At 48.2% G+C, this 26252-nt stretch overlaps 1 protein-coding gene across 1 annotated transcript; it reads right to left on the reverse strand.

The window, feature by feature from the left end:
• Window positions 1–2749: 2749 nt before the first annotated feature.
• Window positions 2750–25893, reverse strand: LOC136579923 (CCN family member 1-like). Its single transcript, XM_066580017.1, has 5 exons — window positions 24546–25893; window positions 11231–11444; window positions 8421–8792; window positions 7490–7683; window positions 2750–6460 (listed from the first exon to the last, which is right to left on the reverse strand). Exons 1-5 carry the CDS (start codon window positions 24615–24617, stop codon window positions 6158–6160), a joined length of 1155 nt encoding a protein of 384 aa, XP_066436114.1. The 5' UTR covers window positions 24618–25893; the 3' UTR covers window positions 2750–6157.
• Window positions 25894–26252: the final 359 nt, after the last annotated feature.

Below are 26252 nucleotides of genomic sequence, written 5' to 3' on the forward strand. Positions count from 1 at the left end.
GAGTTATCACCACAGGTCCATTTGACTACCTGATACTGATCCCCAGAGTTTTCACCACAGACCCCTTCATGTGCCCACCACAGATACCACAGATCCTCAGAATGCACACAACAGATACCCCAACACAGATCCCCTAGAGTGTCCACCACAGATCTCTGAAATACCTGCCACAGATCCCTTTAAGTTTTCACCATAGATCCCTTCAATTGCTTGCCACAGATCCCACAGAACACCCACCATAGATTCCCAGAATGTTCAGCACAGATCCCTCAGAGTACTCACCACAGATCTTCAGAGTTCCCGACAGAATCTCTAGAATGCCTACCACAGATCCTCAGAGTTCTCACCACAGATCCCCCAGAGCACCCACCAAGGATCACAGAGTACTCAAAACAGATCCCTTTGAGGAGACACCACAGACCCCTTCGCGTGTCTGCCACAGATCCCACAGAGCAGCCACCACATTACCCTCAGAGTGCCCACCATAGATCACCAAAATGTACACCACAGATCCCCCAGATTGCTCATTCCAGATCTCCAGGGTTCCGGACACAGATCTCCAAGAGCACCCACCACAGAGTTCCCAAGTATCAGGCACAGATCTGTAAGAGTGCCCACCACAGATTCCCCAGGGTGCTCACCAAAGATCCTAAGAGTTCCTGCTACAGATCTCCCAGAGCGCTCACTGCAGACCTCCAAAGTGCTTGCCCCAGATCCCCCAGAGCACCCACCACAGATCCCCCAGAGTGCTTACTACAGCTCCCTTACTAATTCTGCATATTGCCTGCCACTAATTCAGCAGAGTGTCTAATGCAGATCCCCCAGAGTGACCACCACAAATCACCCAGAACGCCCATCACAGATCTCCAAGAGGGCCCATCCCCCAGAGTGCTCATCACAGATCCACCACTAATTCTGCAGTTTCCCTGCCACCAATTCTGCAGAGTGCTTGCTACAGATCATCCAAATTACTCACCACAAATTTTCAAGAGTGCTCACCACAGATCCCTAAAGTGCCTGCCACATCTCCCCCAGGGCACCCACCACAGAGTGCTCATCACAGATCTCAAGGGTTCCAGATGCAGATCTCCAAGAGCACCCACCACAGATCTCCAAGTGTCAGCGGACAGATGACGTCACAGAGGGAGTGACCTCCATCTTCGAACCCTTTACATGCCGCAATCAACATTGCCTGCTGTAAGTGAATGGAAACATTCTTGCTTACACCCATAGGCCTGTCCTATGCAATGGGGATCTCTGGTACATGGTGCATGTCAAATGGACGTGATCAGGTGAACAAGAATGTTTCTCTTCACTAACGTCAAGCAGAGATCTTGACAATGATGAAGAATTGAAACACAAGGAGGGACATTTCTCTAAGCTTTTACATACCGGTTTTAGATGAGAGTCAGCAGTATGCAAGGTATAGGCGGAGCATCCTTTTTCACCTCATTCTCCAGTCCCAGATAGGGGGGTATCGAGTTAAGCTACCACCCGTCACAGAGTCTTTTTTTCTTTCAGAGAAAGTGATGGTGATTCCACTTGTCTCTTGTTTTTCTGCCAGTCGGCCTTCTCTATTCTCTAGTACCACATCAGTGTTGTATTCTCTTTTTTTCAGAGGAAGGGATGGTCATTCCACTTGTCTCATATTCTTTGTTTTTGGGGAGAAGAGTTATGCATGTGCCCCTTATAGCTATGCTATGGACTGTAGGCCTGGTATCATCCGGTGTTCTCCTTGCTCACCTCCGTAATTTGTTCTTCCTGCACTGGTGTGTGAGCTCATCAAATCTGAAAGTACAGTTCCAGTCTCTGACTGTTCCCAGCAAGTGAAGTTATTAATTTAACTGTGTGTGAACTCTCTTACTTTTCCTGTCAGACATCCTAAGGAACGGTGGCGTCACCCGTGACATTTAAGTCCACTACACCACCTATCACAGGATGAGAGGACGGCTCTGTCACACTTCTCTCCAGTGCTGGGACAGCCAGATATTTCCATCATATGTGACGGATATGAGCAGATAGTGTTATAATGCTCCTGCCCTATTATAAATATCGGCAAGGTTTACTCCTCTTACTGGAAGCTTTTACGTTGTCCTGAATAATGGATTTGTGTTTTGCTATTAGGGGTGTTTTCCTTTAATAGATGACCGCTGGTTACAACAGAGGAAGGAGCGTTCTTAATGGGTTGAAAATGCAGTCCAATTGGAGAGCAGCATGCTGAAGAGCGGGAGGAGCCATTCGGAGCGGTATACGGTTCTGTGGATAGATTCAGTATCATCTAAATCCCTGCTCATTCCGGGTCAAGGAGTCTAGTGGGCGGTCCTATGAGTTATGAGTCCAGTAAGCAGCCTTCCCTTCATCAGCATGCGTACAGTGATGATTATCAATTGCTTTGTACAACCGCCCTCTGGCCTCCTAAACTTCTGCTCATTCTAGTCTTAGGTAGTCTACTACCTAATCCCCCCAGCGCATCAGTAGCACTCTACATGTTGTCTGATTGGGCAAAGCTGATCATGTGATCAGAGCTGGCCAACCAGAGAGCAGTGAACAGTATACATTAGTTAGAAAATTGCCGTGGCCATGTCGGACAGCCAAAAATGGATCTCCCATTTGGAGGCAGCAGGTAATATACCCTCCTCCCCTCTCGTCCTGGCATAGAATGTCCCCCAAAACTGCAGCGTTGCTTTAACCAGATTCTCCTTATCTTCACAAATACCCCAAATAATTAAGACAAAAATATAGATAAAAAACAAATTAAAAACAAGGTTTATTTCAAAGTACATATAAGAGCTGGTAATCCTGCCGACATACAAGAGACGTGTATATAACATCAGACACAAGAGCCATGAAAATGTACAAGCCAAGGCTAACCAGGCAGACCTTCCCTGTCGCCCACCGTTAATAGCGTGTCACCCAAAAAAAATTTGTGAAGGGGGCGTGGCTTACTAGTCACATGGCCTCCCACCTATGTTTGGGGCCATATACACTAACGGGTTATACCCAACGTCCTATATGCCAACTGTTCCCAGTCAGCTGCTCTCTATAAATTGCTATTAACAGGCCTTTGGGAAGGTAACTTGGGCGGAGTTATGCTAATGAGTGCCCCCTTTAAATAGATGCAATATGTAAATTTTTTTGCCTCACAATGAAAGTGATCAGTGTACAAAAGGGAATCAGACATGTAGAAATGAGTGAAAATTAGATAAACGGGTCATGAAGCGCACGGCTGCATTGACAAGCAAATATTGCTTAATGATGTCACAAGAAGTTCCGATTCATGACATCATGCAGCCGGCGGTCTTCAGCCCTCCAAACAATGTGACCTTGCATGGCACGCTGGTTATTTTATAAGGCACTGCGGGTTTGATGCTTTCTGAAGGGGTCACTAAAATGCAAGCACCAAAAACGCACAACTTTCCAATATCGGTGGTAGATGAAGAGGTGGAGTAGAGATGTGGCCACCCAAACCTCTGTGGTGCATAACACAAGCTCTTGACAGAGCAGACGTATAACTGCCCAATGCCATCCATCTATGGGCGCACCCTTTAGCATTTTGGTTCTCCCTTAAATGGGAGTTTTCCAGGCTTAGTAGGATTTTCACCTAAACCTGCCACCATGGTCCAGAAGTTGTCCAGTTGTAAATCATTGATGGCCTATCCTCAGGATTCTCCATCAGTAGTAGATCAGCAAGTGTCTGCTGCCCAGGAATCCTGCCGATCAGCTGCTTGATGGCCCCATCTGCTCACTGTAGTGGCCAGGCTTGGTATTACAGGCAAAGTTATCATTAAAGAGTATGGCCTGCAATACCAAGCCTGGCCACTGCAGCGGGAGCGGAACTGTCTTCTTCCTGCAGAGATCAGCCAGAGCATGAGTGCATCAGCCTGGTGAACAGTTGATCAGTAGGGATCCCACAGAGCTCCAATTGATGGCCTATGCTTAGGATAGGTCAACCATAGGAGCTCAGTGGGAGTCTACCAATAGTTTATAACTGGACAACCCCCGTAAGACTCTTACCCCATAGATTTATATGAACAATTTTACTCCGACTCTCACCGTGCCGCAGGAGCCCACCCCCTAATACAGCGCTAGAGCCGTTAGACGATGCAGTGCCATGTGTTTGCTGGATCGGTCATCTGCAGCTGTATAGTTTACACATGTTATGGGGTTTAGTGGTCGGGAGCTCAAAGTCAAACTTGTTATACAAACCTCTAGGCAAGTGCATGCATCTCGCTGCAAGGCCGTAACATAGGCTTTTATACCAATCCTGGTAAAGCCCTGGCTCTCCGGTGGGCACCGCTGCCTCCAGTCATGATGGTATCCAAGTATCTTAAAGGGACCCTCTGGTTTCGAGAGAAGTCTCTGTCCAGGGACCTGCAGTTACTCCCTGCCACCTCTTCAATATGCCAGTTCTGGGTCCAGTTTTCAGATGGCCAAGATGGCTGCAGCAATTTTCTCACTACCTAATGCACTCTGTGCACGCCTCTCTGATTGGGCAGTGCTGATCATATGATCACCTCTGGCCAATCAGAAAGCAGGTATTACACATTGGTAGTCTAATGCTACCGATGCACTATAGGGTAATCTGAAGACTGCATTGGCCATCTTGGAAGGTCAAAAACAGGACATGAACCAGTGGATTGGAGGGGAAGCAGAGAACAGCTGCAGGTAATACACCCCTTTCTGCCTACCGTTCCAGGTCAGAATTCTGTCCCAAAACCAAAGGGTCGCTTTAATTGGCTGGGATCTTGGTGAAGTCATTGGTTCTTGGGGCATTATTTTGGCTACAGTACTTGTGAGGTCACTGGTTCCTACCCTTACAAGTAAGAAAGCCCCATCTGGTTCACACTGCAGTTGTGTTTTAAAGGGGGTTAAAAGTGATAAAAATAAAAAACACAACAAAAGTTGGTTTATTATTTTTCCATAAATATTTGCATTTTTTGTGTTTTCGTTTTCAGTATAACTAATACTTCTTTGGTTGCTCCCTGGCTGAAGCACTGCTGTCGACTTGATGTTCAATAAAGCGCCACCCTGTGGTGAATATCCACTACCACAGGCAGGGGCAACAAACAAATAAAGGAGTTTCAAAAAGCAGCAAACTGTCCAAATTTTTTTTTTAAAGTGCCATTCTGTAAAACCTAAGTCATAGTTTATAATTCCCTTATTCCCAGTCTGGGAGAAGCCCCCCAGTGCCTCCTGGTAGTATTTGACCACGGGACTGTTTCCTCTCCACCAGTCATAACACCCAATGTCCAGTGTACATCCAGACAGACGACGGTCTGTGGATTAGACCTCAGGAATATATGAATCCGCCCTTTTCAGGTCAGGAGAGTCTCATTTCAGAGAGCTTACAGTAGCCCACGAAGTTCTCAAGATCTTCATGTTGTCTCATTTCATGCCCAAAAATTGAATATTGAGCAATGTCTCTTTAGTCCTGCCACTACCGTGGGTCACGTTTTAGGGTTACCACCAGTGTTTGACTATCCTAATGGAAGGGGTGCCAAGTCTACAACCCTCACTGGGTCATCATGTCTTTAAACTAACTGGGTCTCTCTTCATTGGATACATTGTAGTCATGGTCAACAAGGTCTACCTTGTTGACAATGGTCGTCAATCCTACGCTATACTTCTATCTCATTTCCCAAGTACTCATGGGAGACTCAGTTACCATGAGATGTCCTCATAGAATGAAGGTGGAAAGCATCTGACAATGTTCTCCAAGGGCCACCACCACAGCTGTTGGCATTATGAGTTACGAGAACTTACATAAGTGTTGAGATGCCTACAGTCCACTAATAATACTGCTCTGCTGTAGTCCACACAGTCAAACTGTATAGCTAGCCCAAACTCCTCTGTGACCAGGACTCTCTACACTCTAATTGTGCTGCACTTTTACGGCTAATGTATGTTTTCACCCACATTGGAATAAATCTGCCTCTCTACCATCACTAAGCCCAAGACGTTCTCTTCAGGAGGGTCAATACTAAAGTTCTGCATCACTTGACCACTTAAGAGGGTGACGCACCGTCCGCTATATCACCGCCCAATCTTGGGTGGTTGGGCCCTGTCATTTGGAAACAGTTTAAAGGATGGGGAAACATTGTTCTTCTGTGGCCACCACCCTATATGAGTCTAAGAGAAAAACGGCCATTCCGGCCGCTCAGTCTGTGAACTTGTGGATATCATTGTGTAACCGGTAATGCGGGTAGGACAGGTCACTGTGATAGGGGCAGTTTTGGTGACACCTGCACTTTTCAATCCACATCATACTTTTCTGGAAAGTGTCTCCATCATCACAACGGAAGCGAACCCTCATGGTTCTGGTCTTGGATGGGGTGCAGCAGCGGCCATCTGTGCAGGACCCACAGTAGTTGGACTTGTACCTCCGCACACTGGTGCACCCAGCATAGGTAAAATGCATGGCTTGCTTGGCTTTCTTCGTTCTGGTGCATTTCTTGCCATTCTAAGTGGAAAAAAACACTGAATTACAAAAATGTGCAAAGTCACTGAACATGCTGCTTGTTTAGGGTCAGTCATTGGATGCCCATAAGGTCAAGTGCACGCATTTCATGTTTGTGTATGGGATGCAGGGACTCACATTCACATCAATGCACATGGTGGTCAAATCCTAACCCTTGGCTATAATGTTAGCATACCTCCCAAGTGTGCCTAGTGTGACACGGCAAACTGTTAGGACAAGCCACCCCAATTTAAGGCAAAGCCTTACCCTCTGTAGCCCATAACTGCACCCTTCACAGACCCCTCACAGTAATAGTGACCCCCTTAATGGCCCCAGTAGTAATAGTGACCCCCTTAATGGCCCCAGTAGTAATAGTGACCCCCTAAGACTGTAGGTAATAGGAAGTGAAAAGTTAGAATAAAATTTTATATTAAGCAAACAAGTGTAAAACTAAGGACATTAGGGCCTAGTCAAATAGAAGAATGCCAGTATAAGAGCGGGCGTTTAACTATAGCCACTGGAACCTGTTTTAGTAACGATTCCCAAAGTGGAGCTCCAGCTCGCCAACAGATATTTAACTCACTTGTAGCCCCTGTTCAGCGGCCCGCTGCTGTAATCAGTGCGACCCCTGACCTTTCCCTCAGCATCTGCACATGCTCCAAAGAGAGGTCAGGGGTCACACCGATTACAGCAGTTGGGCTGCTGCCACCAGACCGGGACTGCAAGCGAGTTAAATGCTAGTCAGAAAAGGGAAGTGGTGGGGAAGCGGGACAGCGCTCCAAATCCGGGACAGTTGGATGACCAGATGACTCCACATTCAGCTCAACATAAAACTAGACCTTCTCTTTATAGCAAAGAGCCCCTCAGATACAGTAACCATTTCTCGTCTTGGATTGTGGGTCCAGATCACACAGGCGGAGTGAGGGGGCAGTTACCGCTGTTTGCTCCAAGCGCCAGTTGTCCAAGATGGTCTTACTTAATAACTCTCCCTCCAACACTAAACCCCCAACCCAAATAAAGACAATACTTCACCTTTGGTTTGGATGGTGAAGGGTCTCTGCAGGGTCGGATCTGACACAAGCGGGTCTCTCTCATCAGCTTGCACTGAGGGTTATCATTCGTTATTCTGGTGGAGAGACCCATTCCACAGGATTTAGAGCACTGAGACCACTCAGTGGTTTGGATGGCACAGCTGGAATGATCTGGTTGGGGATGAGGACCCAAAACTGCATGCGGAGAAGAGAAAGAAACATCATCAAAAATAAAGCTGTCACAAATGTAAGCTCATTTTCCACAGATATTCTACAACTTTGGAGATAATTTATAGACCCAGCCAATCCAAGAGGAGACTACAAATGAAGACCTTCCCCCTTGCCTAATAGGAGACTACAAATGAAGACCTTCCCCCTTGCCTAATAGGTGACTACAAATGAAGACCTTGCCCAAAAGGAGACTACAAATGAAGACCTTCCCCCTTGCCTAATAGGTGACTACAAATGAAGACCTTCCCCCTTGTCCAAAAGGAGACTACAAATGAAGACCTTCCCCCTTGCCTAATAGGAGACTACAAATGAAAATCTTACCCCTTGCCTAATAGGAGACTACAAATGAAGACCTTCTCCCTTGTCCAAAAGGAGACTACAAATGAAGACCTTCCCCCTTGTCTAATAGGAAACTACAAATAAAGACGTTCCATCTTGTTTAATAGGAGATCTTCCCTCTTTTCTAATAGGAGACTACAAAGAGAGACCTTCCCCCTTGCCTAACAGGAGACTACCAATGAAGACCTTCCCCCTTGTCTAATAGGAGACTACAAATGAAGACCTCCCCCCTTGTCTAGGCATTAGGTAGATTACACCATCAGCCCATGCTGGATTTGCTGAACACTGCCATCGATGGGTCAAATCAGGTGATGCCTAACTGACTGCCAAGTTGAGGAAGACATCCTATAAAAAAAACTTACCTGTCTCTACTTTGAATCCATTTCGAACCAAAGTAATGAGCTCGTTGCTGGATACAGGCTCCACATCCTCCTGGTCCAGGTTTTCTTCGGAGGACTTCAAAATCTCATCCATGTCTCCAGCAGTGGCGTCTCCCGAGTCCTCCGAGATGTGATTGGTATCACACATCCACTCCTCACAGCACTGTCCAGGGACCCTCACCAGTCTCGGATTAATGCAGTCCATGCTTGGCAAGGCCATTTCCTGAGGACACATGGGCATACATCCTACCACTCCGTCCATGCAGGAGCACTGGTGCTTGCAGTTGGGTTGGAAGTTCTCCCCGTTCTGATAGATTTGCCCGAAGAATTCACAAGGTCGACCTTCAGACTTTGCTGGAAAAGATAGAAATAAGTTATACAAAACCAGCAAAGAAGGTAAGAGCCGATCAGTCCCCAAATATGTGAAACCGTGTGTTGCAGTAGCCGGTATGATACGGGTGGTCATCTATGAGGATCATCTAAACATTATTTGCAACTATGGGGATTTTTTTGTTGCACAGAATATATTTGGATGACAGGAAACATTACATACCGTGACATATTCCCCTGCCATGTCTCGCACCCACTTCTAGATCTCTGGCAGAGAGTGCCCTATTGCCACAACGTCTTCCCTTGTTTTGAACCAGGATCCATGGAGGATCTCCTTCCAGTGGCAGGCAGACTTGAGCAATGCAAGATTCGTCCGTGGCCGTCCGTGGCCTGCCTGCTCCAGCCTCATGTTTGACACTTTCATACCCTTCCTTAAATACAGATACCCATCTCATCATGCTTCAGTATGGCACTGTCCGGTCGCTACACGCTTCTCGAAGGCCTTGGGGACACTTTAGTGTCTTCCTACCATGAGCAGCCTGAATTTTCATCTTCTCACATCGAGAGAACCTTATGTTGTAGGGCGACATTTGGCGAGATGGCGTTGTTTGACGGGTGCTGACACCTTCCGGTTGGCAGCACTACAGATAACTCATGACCTCCATTTCCGTATTCTGTCATACTACAAACGTATCGGGGTGGGGGTTGCCAATTATTCTTACATGACCCTCGTAATATCGCCAATGACTTAAGGTCTTCTACCTGGGGCCTTCTAAAACCACAAGGCTTGTGAAGTAAACTGAAGCACCAGGTAGTCACTACCATATGTACCAGACTGGGAAATAATGGAGGAGAGGCGGTGCTCACTGGTTCCCCACAGCCCCTCCAGTCAGCTGGAAGACCCCCCATGATCAGATACTCCATCAATATTGTCAGCAGTATAGTTATGGAAAACCCCTTTAATTTGGTGGCCTCTCTAAAGACTAGCACATCCCCTCTCTTTAGAGGGGCATTGGGGTTCAACCTAACAACGATATTGAAATGGGCTTGGAATTTCTCTATGCGGCCATCATAAATCCCTTTAAAGTGTACCTGAGTTTAAGACGTTTTCTATAAACACCCCCCCCCCCCCCGGCCCCCGGTTCTCCTCGCCCTCCTTTGCTGCTGTCTGCACCCAGTTTCATGTCTGCAAGTTATGATTTTCAGATGGTCGTCATCATTCTTCTGCTTCTTGCCATCCACTTTCAAGAAGGGAGTGTGGAACAAGCCTAGCATTCTGCCAGTAGTTCACTGCCCTGACTTCCTTGCCCAGCCTTCTGATGCTGCATTGCACAAGGGCCATTTACATGGGATGAATCGCTCAGAGCGATGAATCTGCATGATAATCGTTGCGTCTAAACGCACGGCCATTGGCTCTATTCCTTTACAGTTCGTTGGTCGCTCACTTTCAACCAGCATGAAAAGCATCGCTGGATGGCTGACTTCTTGCTGAGTGTAAACGTTCCCCGCTCAGCGCTTCACGTAGAATGCAGAGAAGCTGGAGAGGAGCCCCCTAGTGGCAAACATGGCGTACAGCGGTTAACACAATTTTAATGCATTAAAGAAATGAGACAAACACAAGCTAGGAGATGAGCAGAAGTTGGCTGAAGAGTTACTGCCCCTTTAAATGTTTCAGGCATGTCCCTTTAAGATGACCAATGCCCAGAATTACTTGGAAGTCACCAGGGTCACACAGCTATGATCCAGGAGGCTCGTAATGTGATCTGCAGATTGTCAGCTCAGTGTCTGCCCCTCGGATACCCCGCGCTCCTTACAGACACGAGGCGGGTCGCTGCAGAATCATACCAGCGGAGCCCAAGTGTTTACAGCTCCAGGGCGGCTTGTCTTCAGACAGATGATAGCTGGCAAGACGTCTCACCAGGTGCAGCGCTGACTTAAATGATCCAGCCGACATGAGAACGGCGGCCACATGCCAACCCGCTGCCTGGCGGACATGGAACTCATCCTCCACTAATGAGCTGTGATAGGTGAGAGAGGTGCAAATCGAAATGCAATTACACCCCGATCTGGGTCACCGGCCAAGCCGAAATAAACAGCCCTGACTATTCTGCTCCATCGCCTCTGTACATAGAATGTGATTGCTGGACGTGCGCCCAAAGCTAAGGTGCCCAGCCTGTCTGCTGCCGTACCTGTGCCTACAGGGCTCTGCACAGCTGGTGCCACTACGAGGAATGGGTTAATCGGGCAAGATTCAAGGACAGGCCCCAAAATGTCCTTAAAGGGCTGAACTACTGGCTGCAATTGGGACCAAAAGTCCAACTTTATACCCGTGAGAGACAAGGGGCCGCCTGGTGCTGTTGGCGCTGCTCATCTCCGATCCTTTAACAACTTGCACAGCATCATGGGATCCTCTACCAGGCAGCACTTCTGTATATAGGGTAGGGAATGGGGTGACTACTTACCACGGCAGATGCCCTTGGTAGATGAGGGGTCAGCTCCAAAGTCACAGTGTAGCCCCTTGATATGATCACAGGGGTGCCTCAGATCACAGTCCTGGTTATACTGACGGGCGCAGACCTTGCAGCATCCGCAGCTGTCCATGACAAGACTGATGCCAGGGGCACATGTAAAAGATTCCTTGGGGCACACACACGTCGCTGGGCACGATGCTTCCCCCTATAGAAAGGGCATAAGACCTTGAGTTACATAATGACAGACTCCATTCACAACCAAAGCTGCATTCAAAAGTGTTCTGCCTTCTTGTTAGCAGTCCAGCTGCAGGATGTCACAGCTGCCTGCCGCCCCTGCGCATGCCACGTGTTCTCAGCATGCTGCACTATTGGGTGAGCAGGAATATTCAAGCCGACAGTACAGTAGTGCGATGCAGAAGACAAATACATCTCCTACAATGCAACGCAGCAGAAGAATCTCACAGTTTGCTGCAGCAGATTCTTCAAAGCTGCTGGTGACTGACGGGTGACTGACGGGTGACTAACTGACTGGTGACTGACGGGTGACTGACGGCCGTCAATCAGCCAATAAAATCGTGCAACACGCACAAATACAAACCGCATTCATTTAAACAGCATCATACTGATGAGCGACGTGCTGCAGGAAACCCGTCCAATCCTTCTGCTGCTGCAGCGTATCGCACATTATCTCTAATGGGGTCGGAGGCAGCATCGCACCGTATGCCATGTGCGCACGATGGGCGGTCTGCAGGGAAAGCAATGAAACTCCGCGATCCTCCGCTGCAACTAACAGCCACGCTGGGAGACGGGGAGGTATTAAGATATATGCACCTCACATCCACGGGGTCTTCACATGGTGGGGAGCGAGATATGTGGCCCTGATTCATACTTCGCTCACCCGTGAGAATATAGGGGGCAGTATTATAGTAGTTATATTCTTGTACATAGGGGGCAGTATTATAGTAGTTATATTCTTGTACATAGGGGGCAGTATTATAGTAGTTATATTCTTGTACATAGGAGGCAGTATTATAGTAGTTATATTCTTGTACATAGGAGGCAGTATTATAGTAGTTATATTCTTGTACATAGGGGGTAGTATTATAGTAGTTATATTCTTGTACATAGGAGGCAGTATTATAGTAGTTATATTCTTGTACATAGGGGGCAGTATTATAGCAGTTATATTCTTGTACATAGGAGGCAGTATTATAGTAGTTATATTCTTGTACATAGGGGGCAGTATTATAGTAGTTATATTCTTGTACATAGGAGGCAGTATTATAGTAGTTATATCCTTGTACATAGGGGGCAGTATTATAGTAGTTATATTCTTGTACATAGGAGGCAGTATTATAGTAGTTATATTCTTGTACATAGGGGGCAGTATTATAGTAGTTATATTCTTGTACATAGGAGGCAGTATTATAGTAGTTATATCCTTGTACATAGGGGGCAGTATTATAGTAGTTATATTCTTGTACATAGGGGCAGTATTATAGTAGTTATATTCTTGTACATAGGGGACAGTATTATAGTAGTTATATCCTTGTACATAGGGGGCAGTATTATAGTAGTTATATTCTTGTACATAGGGGCAGTATTATAGTAGTTATATTCTTGTACATAGGGGGCAGTATTATAGTAGTTATATTCTTGTACATAGGGGCAGTATTATAGTAGTTATATTCTTGTACACAGGAGGCAGTATTATAGTAGTTATATTCTTGTCCATAGGGGGCAGTATTATAGTAGTTATAGTCTTGTATATAGGGGGCAGTATTATAGTAGTTATATTCTTGTACATATGGGGCAGTATTATAGTAGTTATATTCTTGTACATAGGGGACAGTATTATAGTAGTTATATTCTTGTACACAGGGGACAGTATTATAGTAATTATATTCTTGTACATAGGGGGCAGTATTATAGTAGTTATATTCTTGTACATAGGCTGCAGTATTATAGTAGTTATATTCTTGTACATAGGCTGCAGTATTATAGTAGTTATATTCTTGTACATAGGCTGCAGTATTATAGTAGTTATATTCTTGTACATAGGGGGCCGTATTATAGTAGTTATATTCTTGTACATAGGGGGCAGTATTATAGTAGTTATATTCTTGTACATAGGGGGCAGTGTTATAGTAGTTATATTCTTGTACATAGGGGGCAGTATTACAGTAGATATATTCTTGTACATAGGAGGCAGTATTATAGTAGTTATATTCTTGTACATAGGAGGCAGTATTATAGTAGTTATATTCTTGTACATAGGAGGCAGTATTATAGTAGTTATATTCTTGTACATAGGGGGCAGTATTATAGTAGTTATATTCTTGTACATAGGGGGCAGTATTATAGTAGTTATATTCTTGTACATAGGAGGCAGTATTATAGTAGTTATATTCTTGTACATAGGGGGCAGTATTATAGTAGTTATATTCTTGTACATAGGGGGCAGTGTTATAGTAGTTATATTCTTGTACATAGGGGGCAGTATTACAGTAGATATATTCTTGTACATAGGAGGCAGTATTATAGTAGTTATATTCCTGTACATAGGGGGCAGTATTATAGTAGTTATATTCCTGTACATAGGGGGCAGTATTATAGTAGTTATATTCCTGTACATAGGGGGCAGTATTATAGTAGTTATATTCTTGTACATCGGGGCAGTATTATAGTAGTTATATTCTTGTACATAGGGGGGCAGTATTATAGTAGTTATATTCTTGTACATAGGGGGCAGTATTATAGTAGTTATATTCTTGTACATAGGAGCAGTATTATAGTAGTTATATTCTTGTACATAGGGAGCAGTATTATAGTAGTTATATTCTTGTACATAGGGAGCAGTATTATAGTAGTTATATTCTTGTACATAGGGACAGTATTATAGTAGTTATATTCTTGTACGTAGGGGCAGTATTATAGTAGTTATATTCTTGTACGTAGGGGCAGTATTATAGTAGTTATATACTTGTATATAGGGAGCAGTATTATAGTAGTTATATTCTTGTACATAGGGGGCAGTATTATAGTAGTTATATTCTTGTACGTAGGGGCAGTATTATAGTAGTTATATTCTTGTACGTAGGGGCAGTATTATAGTAGTTATATACTTGTATATAGGGAGCAGTATTATAGTAGTTATATTCTTGTACATAGGGGGCAGTATTATAGTAGTTATATTCTTGTACATAGGGGGCAGTGTTATAGTAGTTATATTCTTGTACATAGGGGGCAGTATTACAGTAGATATATTCTTGTACATAGGAGGCAGTATTATAGTAGTTATATTCTTGTACATAGGAGGCAGTATTATAGTAGTTATATTCTTGTACATAGGAGGCAGTATTATAGTAGTTATATTCTTGTACATAGGGGGCAGTATTATAGTAGTTATATTCTTGTACATAGGAGGCAGTATTATAGTAGTTATATTCTTGTACATAGGAGGCAGTATTATAGTAGTTATATTCTTGTACATAGGGGGCGGTATTATAGTAGTTATATTCTTGTACATAGGGGGCAGTATTATAGTAGTTATATTCTTGTACATAGGAGGCAGTATTATAGTAGTTATATTCTTGTACATAGGGGGCAGTATTATAGTAGTTATATTCTTGTACATAGGGGGCAGTGTTATAGTAGTTATATTCTTGTACATAGGGGGCAGTGTTATAGTAGTTATATTCTTGTACATAGGGGGCAGTATTACAGTAGATATATTCTTGTACATAGGAGGCAGTATTATAGTAGTTATATTCCTGTACATAGGGGGCAGTATTATAGTAGTTATATTCCTGTACATAGGGGGCAGTATTATAGTAGTTATATTCTTGTACATCGGGGCAGTATTATAGTAGTTATATTCTTGTACATAGGGGGGCAGTATTATAGTAGTTATATTCTTGTACATAGGGGGCAGTATTATAGTAGTTATATTCTTGTACATAGGAGCAGTATTATAGTAGTTATATTCTTGTACATAGGGAGCAGTATTATAGTAGTTATATTCTTGTACATAGGGAGCAGTATTATAGTAGTTATATTCTTGTACATAGGGACAGTATTATAGTAGTTATATTCTTGTACGTAGGGGCAGTATTATAGTAGTTATATTCTTGTACGTAGGGGCAGTATTATAGTAGTTATATACTTGTATATAGGGAGCAGTATTATAGTAGTTATATACTTGTATATAGGGAGCAGTATTATAGTAGTTATATTCTTGTACATAGGGGGCAGTATTATAGTAGTTATATTCTTGTACGTAGGGGCAGTATTATAGTAGTTATATTCTTGTACGTAGGGGCAGTATTATAGTAGTTATATTCTTGTACGTAGGGGCAGTATTATAGTAGTTATATTCTTGTACATAGGAGCAGTATTATAGTAGTTATATACTTGTATATAGGGAGCAGTATTATAGTAGTTATATTCTTGTACATAGGGGGCAGTATTATAGTAGTTATATTCTTGTACATAGGGGGCAGTGTTATAGTAGTTATATTCTTGTACATAGGGGGCAGTATTACAGTAGATATATTCTTGTACATAGGAGGCAGTATTATAGTAGTTATATTCTTGTACATAGGAGGCAGTATTATAGTAGTTATATTCTTGTACATAGGAGGCAGTATTATAGTAGTTATATTCTTGTACATAGGGGGCAGTATTATAGTAGTTATATTCTTGTACATAGGGGGCAGTATTATAGTAGTTATATTCTTGTACATAGGAGGCAGTATTATAGTAGTTATATTCTTGTACATAGGGGGCAGTATTATAGTAGTTATATTCTTGTACATAGGGGGCAGTATTATAGTAGTTATATTCTTGTACATAGGGGGCAGTATTATAGTAGTTATATTCTTGTACATAGGGGCAGTATTATAGTAGTTATATTCCTGTACATAGGGGGCAGTATTATAGTAGTTGGTTCTTACTCTGTTAACTTGCCAGTACATTAGTTGTTCACAGAGCGGTGGGGACTCTCCTGATTACTAATTGGGGGCTCCGATGACTACTGAAGTAGCCTCCTGCCAGTGTAATTAGAGTTTGACGTCTGTGCTCTGTGAGGTATGATGGGAGTGAACTTTTGAAAAAAAAAAGGAATTAAAGAAGTAGATTTCCCTGCTGTTCGGTGGCGGTGTAGTTGTAGTTTGGCGTTTCGCACTTTGACAACATTCGGCTCTGGAAGGACTCTAACTTTATAATAGAGTCAGTCAGGATGAAATGTTGTAGATGGCAGCTCAGGCAGGAGAGCATTCTGGGAAAGCAATGCCATAAAAATGGACTCCGCAAGGAATTTTTACCTCCAGTTTGCGGTTCGCCGCTGTGGCGGTTGCGGATTTAGTTAATGTGAAATCTGTAAATTCTCTCATGTTAATCCTCAAATTACAGTTAATTCCTGCGCAGCAGCCAGGACTGGCATAAACAACGGGCACGTGAGCCGCTGAGTCATGGCAGCTCCGCCCTGGACCTGGCATCACTCACAGGGCAGGAACTGCGACTCGGGGATTAACAGAGCGCCACTTTACTACTCCTGTTATCATAACCAGTTCAGGACTGGAAAAACGGTCCAAAGCGGGAAAATATTTACTCCGACCGCACAGCGATCCGATTATTAATAATAGCAGCCAGCGCTTCCCAGCAGATACAACATTACGGATATATACCCACACTGCTGAGCCGCGTATCTAATCCTATCCTGTGTGATACTATGTGCTGAGCCGTGTATCTAATCCCATACTGTGGGATACCGTCTGCTGAGCCGTGTATCTAATCCCATACTGTGGGATACTGTCTGCTGTGCCGCGTATCTAATCCTATCCTGTGTGATACTATCTGCTGAGCCGTGTATCTAATCCCATACTGTGGGATACCGCCTGCTGTGCCGCATATCTAATCCCATACTGTGGGATACCGCCTGCTGTGCCGCGTATCTAATCCTATCCTGTGTGATACCGTCTGCTGTGCCGCGTATCTAATCCTATCCTGTGTGATACCGTCTGCTGTGCCGCGTATCTAATCCTATCCTGTGTGATACCGTCTGCTGTGCCGCGTATCTAATCCTATCCTGTGTGATACCGTCTGCTGTGCCGCGTATCTAATCCTATCCTGTGTGATACCGTCTGCTGAGCCGCGTATCTAATCCTATCCTGTGTGATACCGTCTGCTGAGCCGCGTATCTAATCCTATCCTGTGTGATACCGTCTGCTGTGCCGCGTATCTAATCCTATCCTGTGTGATACCGTCTGCTGAGCCGCGTATCTAATCCTATCCTGTGTGATACCGTCTGCTGTGCCGCGTATCTAATCCTATCCTGTGTGATACCGTCTGCTGAGCCGCGTATCTAATCCTATCCTGTGTGATACCGTCTGCTGAGCCGCGTATCTAATCCTATCCTGTGTAATACCGTCTGCTGAGCCGCGTATCTAATCCTATCCTGTGTGATACCGTCTGCTGAGCCGCGTATCTAATCCTATCCTGTGTGATACCGTCTGCTGAGCCGCGTATCTAATCCTATCCTGTGTGATACCGTCTGCTGAGCCGCGTATCTAATCCTATCCTGTGTGATACCGTCTGCTGAGCCGTGTATCTAATCCCATCCTGTGTGATACCGTCTGCTGAGCCGTGTATCTAATCCCATCCTGTGTGATACCGTCTGCTGAGCCGTGTATCTAATCCCATCCTGTGTGATACCGTCTGCTGAGCCGTGTATCTAATCCTATCCTGTGTGATACTGTCTGCTGAGCCGTGTATCTAATCCTATCCTGTGTGATACTGTCTGCTGAGCCGTGTATCTAATCCTATCCTGTGTGATACTGTCTGCTGAGCCGTGTATCTAATCCTATCCTGTGTGATACTGTCTGCTGAGCTGTGTATCTAATCCTATCCTGTGTGATACTGTCTGCTGAGCCGTGTATCTAATCCTATCCTGTGTGATACTGTCTGCTGAGCCGCGTATCTAATCCTATCCTGTGTGATACCGTCTGCTGAGCCGCGTATCTAATCCTATCCTGTGTGATACCGTCTGCTGAGCCGCGTATCTAATCCTATCCTGTGTGATACCGTCTGCTGAGCCGCGTATCTAATCCTATCCTGTGTGATACCGTCTGCTGAGCCGCGTATCTAATCCTATCCTGTGTGATACCGTCTGCTGAGCCGCGTATCTAATCCTATCCTGTGTGATACCGTCTGCTGAGCCGCGTATCTAATCCTATCCTGTGTGATACCGTCTGCTGAGCCGCGTATCTAATCCTATCCTGTGTGATACCGTCTGCTGTGCCGCGTATCTAATCCTATCCTGTGTGATACCGTCTGCTGAGCCGCGTATCTAATCCTATCCTGTGTGATACCGTCTGCTGAGCCGCGTATCTAATCCTATCCTGTGTAATACCGTCTGCTGAGCCGCGTATCTAATCCTATCCTGTGTGATACCGTCTGCTGAGCCGCGTATCTAATCCTATCCTGTGTGATACCGTCTGCTGAGCCGCGTATCTAATCCTATCCTGTGTGATACCGTCTGCTGAGCCGCGTATCTAATCCTATCCTGTGTGATACCGTCTGCTGAGCCGTGTATCTAATCCCATCCTGTGTGATACCGTCTGCTGAGCCGTGTATCTAATCCCATCCTGTGTGATACCGTCTGCTGAGCCGTGTATCTAATCCCATCCTGTGTGATACCGTCTGCTGAGCCGTGTATCTAATCCTATCCTGTGTGATACTGTCTGCTGAGCCGTGTATCTAATCCTATCCTGTGTGATACTGTCTGCTGAGCCGTGTATCTAATCCTATCCTGTGTGATACTGTCTGCTGAGCCGTGTATCTAATCCTATCCTGTGTGATACTGTCTGCTGAGCTGTGTATCTAATCCTATCCTGTGTGATACTGTCTGCTGAGCCGTGTATCTAATCCTATCCTGTGTGATACTGTCTGCTGAGCCGCGTATCTAATCCTATCCTGTGTGATACCGTCTGCTGAGCCGCGTATCTAATCCTATCCTGTGTGATACCGTCTGCTGAGCCGCGTATCTAATCCTATCCTGTGTGATACCGTCTGCTGAGCCGCGTATCTAATCCTATCCTGTGTGATACCGTCTGCTGAGCCGCGTATCTAATCCTATCCTGTGTGATACCGTCTGCTGAGCCGCGTATCTAATCCTATCCTGTGTGATACCGTCTGCTGAGCCGCGTATCTAATCCTATCCTGTGTGATACCGTCTGCTGAGCCGCGTATCTAATCCTATCCTGTGTGATACCGTCTGCTGAGCCGCGTATCTAATCCTATCCTGTGTGATACCGTCTGCTGAGCCGTGTATCTAATCCTATCCTGTGTGATACCGTCTGCTGAGCCGTGTATCTAATCCCATCCTGTGTGATACCGTCTGCTGAGCCGTGTATCTAATCCCATCCTGTGTGATACCGTCTGCTGAGCCGTGTATCTAATCCCATCCTGTGTGATACTGTCTGCTGAGCCGTGTATCTAATCCTATCCTGTGTGATACTGTCTGCTGAGCCGTGTATCTAATCCTATCCTGTGTGATACTGTCTGCTGAGCCGTGTATCTAATCCTATCCTGTGTGATACTGTCTGCTGAGCCGTGTATCTAATCCTATCCTGTGTGATACTGTCTGCTGAGCCGTGTATCTAATCCTATCCTGTGTGATACTGTCTGCTGAGCCGTGTATCTAAGACAGGGTTTACACTATAGTCAGTGGATCTGTTTGGGGCAGTCCTAAGATCGGACGCGCTGCGGCTGTCGGTCCGTCTGGCTTCCAGCATCCCCTGTGGCTTGTCCTACAAACTGCACTTCTGCCCTGCGGATGGCGCCATATTAGCGCTCGCACTGACACGGACGCTGCGGGGAGTCTCCTCCTTCTACATAAAATAATCGCTTGTCTAGAATTAGTGCGAGTCACAGCTCCGCCCTCGCCTCTCCTCGTAGCCAGTCACAGCTCCGCCCTCGCCTCTCCTCGTAGCCAGTCACAGCTCCGCCCTCGCCTCTCCTCGTAGCTAGTCACAGCTCCGCCCTCGCCTCTCCTCGTAGCCAGTCACAGCTCCGCCCTCGCCTCTCCTCGTAGCCAGTCACAGCTCCGCCCTCGCCTCTCCTCGTAGCCAGTCACAGCTCCGCCCTCGCCTCTCCTCGTAGCCAGTCACAGCTCCGCCCTCGCCTCTCCTCGTAGCCAGTCACAGCTCCGCCCTCGCCTCTCCTCGTAGCCAGTCACAGCTCCGCCCTCGCCTCTCCTCGTAGCCAGTCACAGCTCCGCCCTCGCCTCTCCTCGTAGCCAGTCACAGCTCCGCCCTCGCGTCTCCTCGTTGCCCCAGGCAACCAGTCACAGCTCCGCCCTCGCGTCTCCTCGTTGCCCCAGGCAACCAGTCACAGCTCCGCCCTCGCGTCTCCTCGTTGCCCCAGGCAACCAGTCACAGCTCCGCCCTCGCGTCTCCTCGTTGCCCCGGGCAACCAGTCACAGCTCCGCCCTCGCGTCTCCTCGTTGCCCCGGGCAACCAGTCACAGCTCCGCCCTCGCGTCTCCTCGTTGCCCCAGGCAACCAGTCACAGCTCCGCCCTCGCGTCTCCTCGTTGCCCCAGGCAACCAGTCACAGCTCCGCCCTCGCGTCTCCTCGTTGCCCCAGGCAACCAGTCACAGCTCCGCCCTCGCGTCTTCTCGTTGCCCCAGGCAACCAGTCACAGCTCCGCCCTCGCCTCTCCTCGTTGCCCCAGGCAACCAGTCACAGCTCCGCCCTCGCCTCTCCTCGTTGCCCCAGGCAGCCAGTCACAGCTCCGCCCTCGCGTCTCCTCATTGCCCCGAGCAGCCAGTCACAGCTCCGCCCTCGCGTCTCCTCGTTGCCCCGAGCAGCCAGTCACAGCTCCGCCCTCGCGTCTCCTCGTTGCCCCGAGCAGCCAGTCACAGCTCCGCCCTCGCGTCTCCTCGTTGCCCAAGGCAACCAGTCACAGCTCCGCCCTCGCGTCTCCTCGTTGCTCAAGGCAACCAGTCACAGCTCCGCCCTCGCGTCTCCTCGTTGCCCAAGGCAACCAGTCACAGCTCCGCCCTCGCGTCATGAGCTGCTGTGGTAAAATGAAAGCTGCGCTATGACTGGTTGCTAGCGGCAACGGATACAGTTCTGTTTAGACAGTTTTACTAAATGAGGCCAAAGTGTGTGATGTGATTGGCTGCTCTGAGCAACCAATCAGAGTGAGGCCTGTTAACAACAACATCGCACACAACAGCGCCCAGTAGGACCACGTGGCATCACGTACCGTGCCAACGCAGTCCTGCCAGCCGTATTGTCCACGAGCTGCCATGAATGAGGACGGCCGTGACACCCGCTGGGCATCATCCAAACCCGCCTCCCCAGGAATGTGGAGCTGCTCCAGGGGTCTCCTGCCACATCTACCGCGGCCCCCCAAGCTGCACAATGCCGCCATCATTCAGCGCAGACATGATAAGCACAACGACGCCCCGGAGGCCAATATTTAGCTTAATCCGCTCTCCCAGAATCCTGTGTTCTGCAGCGCCCCCTACAGCTCGGTACAGTTCGGAGGCAGAGAAGAATGCGAGAGCCGCAGTGGAGACCGACACGAAGGGCTGACTGACGGGCCAGAAGCGGTTCATGGTCTATAAAAACGCAGCGAATTCACAGACCGAAAATCCGGTATGGCGGCCCTCCTAAACACGCAGCTCCTCCACGGCGTACCTGCGCTGCCCGGCCTCCTCCACAGCTGCGGCAGCGGCAGACGGGACAGCTCTTCACGTGACGGAAAGTAGCGACAAACATACAGATGGAACCGGACGCCTTGAAATCAACGGCTTCTATTCCTGCGTATTACACCCATTAGACCACGCGGTGTATTAGCGCCCCCCGTGTGACTGAGGCCGCGTGCGCCGCTGGACTGTGAACGCTGCAGTCCACAGAAGAATCTAGAGTGAACCCGCTGGTGTGAGCGCCGCCTTATCGCACCCATCTGCCTCGCTGCCTTTCCACGCGGCTCCTGTCTGCAGTAGCGGCGCTGCGCCATGTTACACCGGCTGGCGAGAGGGAGCGGCGGTAACGCTGTCAATCTGTAGGCCCTCCGGGGTCTATGGGAAGAGGCTGCCAGTAGTGGTTGTAGGAGGGCAGGAGTATATGGATGTGTAACCTCTGATGAAACGTCAGGTTATAAGACCTCCAGAGCTGAACTCCCAGCGAGCAGCACGATGCCGCCATGCAGGACGCCCGGAGCGCAGCCAGACAGCCAGTACAGGAGGTAGTCAGGGGTCACTCCTAGAGGACCCTAGAAGAGGGGCGTTCACTGTTAGGAGCTCCAATAGGAGTTAGCACCCAGCTTTCCCAGGCCTCCGAGCGGCATGTGTGCTGCAGTACTGAGTATTACAGTATAACCGGGTGGATTTGGCTACCTTAGAGGGGGGAGGGGGGGGGGTGTTGGCTACCTTAGAGGGGGGAGGGGGGGGGGTGTTGGCTACCTGGACAGCCACACAGCTTTCTCAAAAACAGATGGGAAATATTCTTTAAACAAAAAAAGTGTTCCAAAAAGGTCCGGTCCTGAGCGACAACCAACATGGCCGCCACTACCCCCCACTCGGGGTCTCACCGCGCCTTTCCAAACTGCTGGATCAGATGCTTATGTCACCATTCTGGCGACTGGAGAAGGTGGGTGATGGAGCTGTAATGGGTAACCCAGCTGTGCCGATGCCCCCGCTGGTGGAAGCTGTAATGGCAGCCATATTGGTTGTCACTCAGCTTTCCCAGAACCAGATATAACAAGTAGCAGCTGAGGTGAACTTTTTGCTCCAGACTGCAGTTTCGGACCCACCGGTCTGACCCTGGGGGGCGCTCTCCGCAGCAGATATAGGGCAGTTGTTATGGAGCCCCTCAGTCAGGAGTACGGGGTCCGCAGATGGGATGTTTTCCTTCAGAGTCCTGAAGCGTCACGCCAAGTCCCTAGAAATGTGATACTGGCAGCAACAGGGAGGTGGATGGCGAGCGGGCACCCACTGTTTACAAACCTGACACCGGGTATTTATAGTGGGCATGGATCAGTCAGGAAGCAGCGAGCCCTCCTTAAAGGGGCAGACGCCTGGCTTTAGGTTGGGCCAGGAGGAGGGTGAGGAACAAACTAACGGGTTACTGGGGCATCTTGTATAGTCTAACCACAGGATGTGCCCACGACAAATGCCACCCTTCCTATATGCCACCATCGTGTACAAACTGGCACATCGCCTCCTCCCCAGCTGGCACAGTGGTAACCTGTCACAGCAGGAGAGGATATCACTGTTTAGTAAACATAGCCCTAAGATGCACACAATGCCCATCTGGCTTCTTCATAGGCTGGCAATCTCTGCAGCTGGTAGGGCATGCTGGCACTTGTGGTTCCAAACCAACAAGTTACTTGCCCATCAGTAATAATGATACACAATGCCATCGCTGCCCACCACATCTCCCACAGGGGGGGCATCAGCCACCTTTTCCAGCCCCCTGTCCAGTTATGCAGTAATACGCCCCCTGCTGGTACCATGCTGGAGACTGGGAGTTGTAGTTGCAGCTATTTTGGCTGCCACCTAGCTTTCCAGGTACAGACAGTTTCCATTTTCTGCAGATGGCGTGGCCTACAAAGGGTTAATGGGCACCATTCTGGATGCCAGCGCTCCGCCAGCCTTGGGCCAATCAGCGGCTGTAATAAGGAGACTTTGATCTCTGCATCACAACAAAGTCATTATTATAAGACGTCTCCAGAGGAAATCGCTAATGGACGACCAGAAAGAGACGATTGTTCCCCCCGGGGGGGGGGGGGGGGGGGGGGGGGCGATCCCACTATACTAGAGTGCAAGCTCTGCAGACCAGTACCCAACTGCCAACACCCCCCACCCCCCCTTCCCTTAAAACCACAACTACCAGCCTGCCGAAGCCAAGGCACAGATTAAAGGAGCAGATGGTTTAGGATATAATGGGAGTTGTAGTCCTTCAACATCCGGCTACAGTTACTGAAGTCTAATAAAATAGTAATCAGCCCATTTGTGCCCATCTGCACTACAACTCCCAGCATGTCCAGTCTAATATCATATGTTAAGGAACTACAACTCCCAGAATGCCCATGCAGCTGGATACAGAGTAATCAGTAGTTCTGAAACACACACAATGACACTTCAGCTGCCATGCTGTTCAGGAACTACAACTCCCAGCATGCCCATGCAGCTGGCATAGAAAGACAATACATAGTCCCATAGATGTACCATATGACAATATAATCATGGCATGCATGGCACCAACCCCCCCAAATACCCAATCGACACTCACCATCTGCACAGAGCAGGCAATGCCCAGAAGGGCAGCCAGCAGCAACGATCCAGGGCACCAGGCAGCCAACATGGTCCTCAGTCTAAGGTAATGCAAGAGGTAAATGGGTGCCAGCTGTGGGGGCACAGGACCGGAGATCCTCAGTCACACAATGCAGCAGGTAGAGGGGTGCCAGCTGTTGGGCACAGGACCAGGGATCCTCGGGTACAGTTAATGCAGCAGAGGTGTGCCACTAGTGGGGGCACAGGACCAGGTATCCTCAGTCATACAATGCAGCAGGTAGAGGTGTGCCAGCTGTGGTACACTTAATGCAGCAGGTAGAGGTGTGCCAGCCGTGGGGGCACAGGACTAGGGATCCCAAGTCATACAATGCAGCAGGTAGAGGTGTGCCAGCTGTGGTACACTTAATGCAGCAGGTAGAGGGGTGCCAGCTGTGGGGGGCACAAGACCAGGGATTCTCAGTCACACAATGCAGCAGGTAGAGGTGTGCCAGCTATGGGGGGCACAGAATCAGAGATCCTCAGTCATATACTGCAGCAGGTAGAGGGGTGCCAGCTGTGGGGGGCACAGGACCAGGGATCCTCAGTCATACACTGCAGAAGGTAGAGGGGTGCCAGCTGTGGGGGTACAGGACCAGGGATCCTCAGTCATACACTGCAGAAGGTAGAGGGGTGCCAGCTGTGGGGGTACAGGACCAGGGATCCTCAGTCAAACAGTGCAGCAGGTAGAGGGGTGCCAGCTGCGGGGGTACAGGACCAGGGATCCTCAGTCAAACAGTGCAGCAGGTAGAGGGGTGCCAGCTGTGGGGCACAGGACCAGGGAGGGATCCTCAGTCATACACTGCAGCAGGTAGAGGGGTGCCAGCTGTGGGGCACAGGACCAGGGATCCTCAGTCATACACTGCAGCAGGTAGAGGGGTGCCAGCTGTGGGGCACAGGACCAGGGATCCTCAGTCACACACTGCAGCAGGTAGAGGGGTGCCAGCTGTGGGGCACAGGACCAGGGATCCTCAGTCATACAATGCAGCAGGTAGAGGGGTGCCAGCTGTGGGGCACAGGACCAGGGATCCTCAGTCACACACTGCAGCAGGTAGAGGGGTGCCAGCTGCGGGGGCACAGGACCAGGGATCCTCAGTCACACACTGCAGCAGGTAGAGGGGTGCCAGCTGTGGGGGTACAGGACCAGGGATCCTCAGTTATACACTGCAGCAGGTAGAGGGGTGCCAGCTGTGGGGCACAGGACCAGGGATCCTCAGTCACACACTGCAGCAGGTAGAGGGGTGCCAGCTGTGGGGCACAGGACCAGGGATCCTCAGCTGGAGCTTGGCTGCCAGGAGACTCAAAACACCTGCGAGTCTCAGCTGTTCATTGAGAAAACTCTGCCAGCCTCTGGCTTATATACAGGCTCAGCCCTGCCCCCGTGACGTCACTGCTCCTGGCACCTACTGAGAGAACCTGTAGAACAAGTCTCAGTGCTGCCCCAGGCAGGCCACTGGGAGAACTGCGGCACATTCCATCACCCAGAATAGTAGCAGCTGTCAGCCCCGGATTCCTGAGAGTCCTGCTGGAGATCATGAAGAGCTCAGGAGGCCTGCTGGCAGTGTGGGCACATGCCACCCTGCTATCTAGTCCCATAGGCATCTTGTAGGGACTGTCAGACTATAAAGTGTGAGAGAGACCATGCACAGAAATGATGAGCTTGGGCACA

This window comes from Eleutherodactylus coqui, chromosome 10 (assembly GCF_035609145.1).
Source record: "Eleutherodactylus coqui strain aEleCoq1 chromosome 10, aEleCoq1.hap1, whole genome shotgun sequence".
Lineage (NCBI taxonomy): Eukaryota > Metazoa > Chordata > Amphibia > Anura > Eleutherodactylidae > Eleutherodactylus > Eleutherodactylus coqui.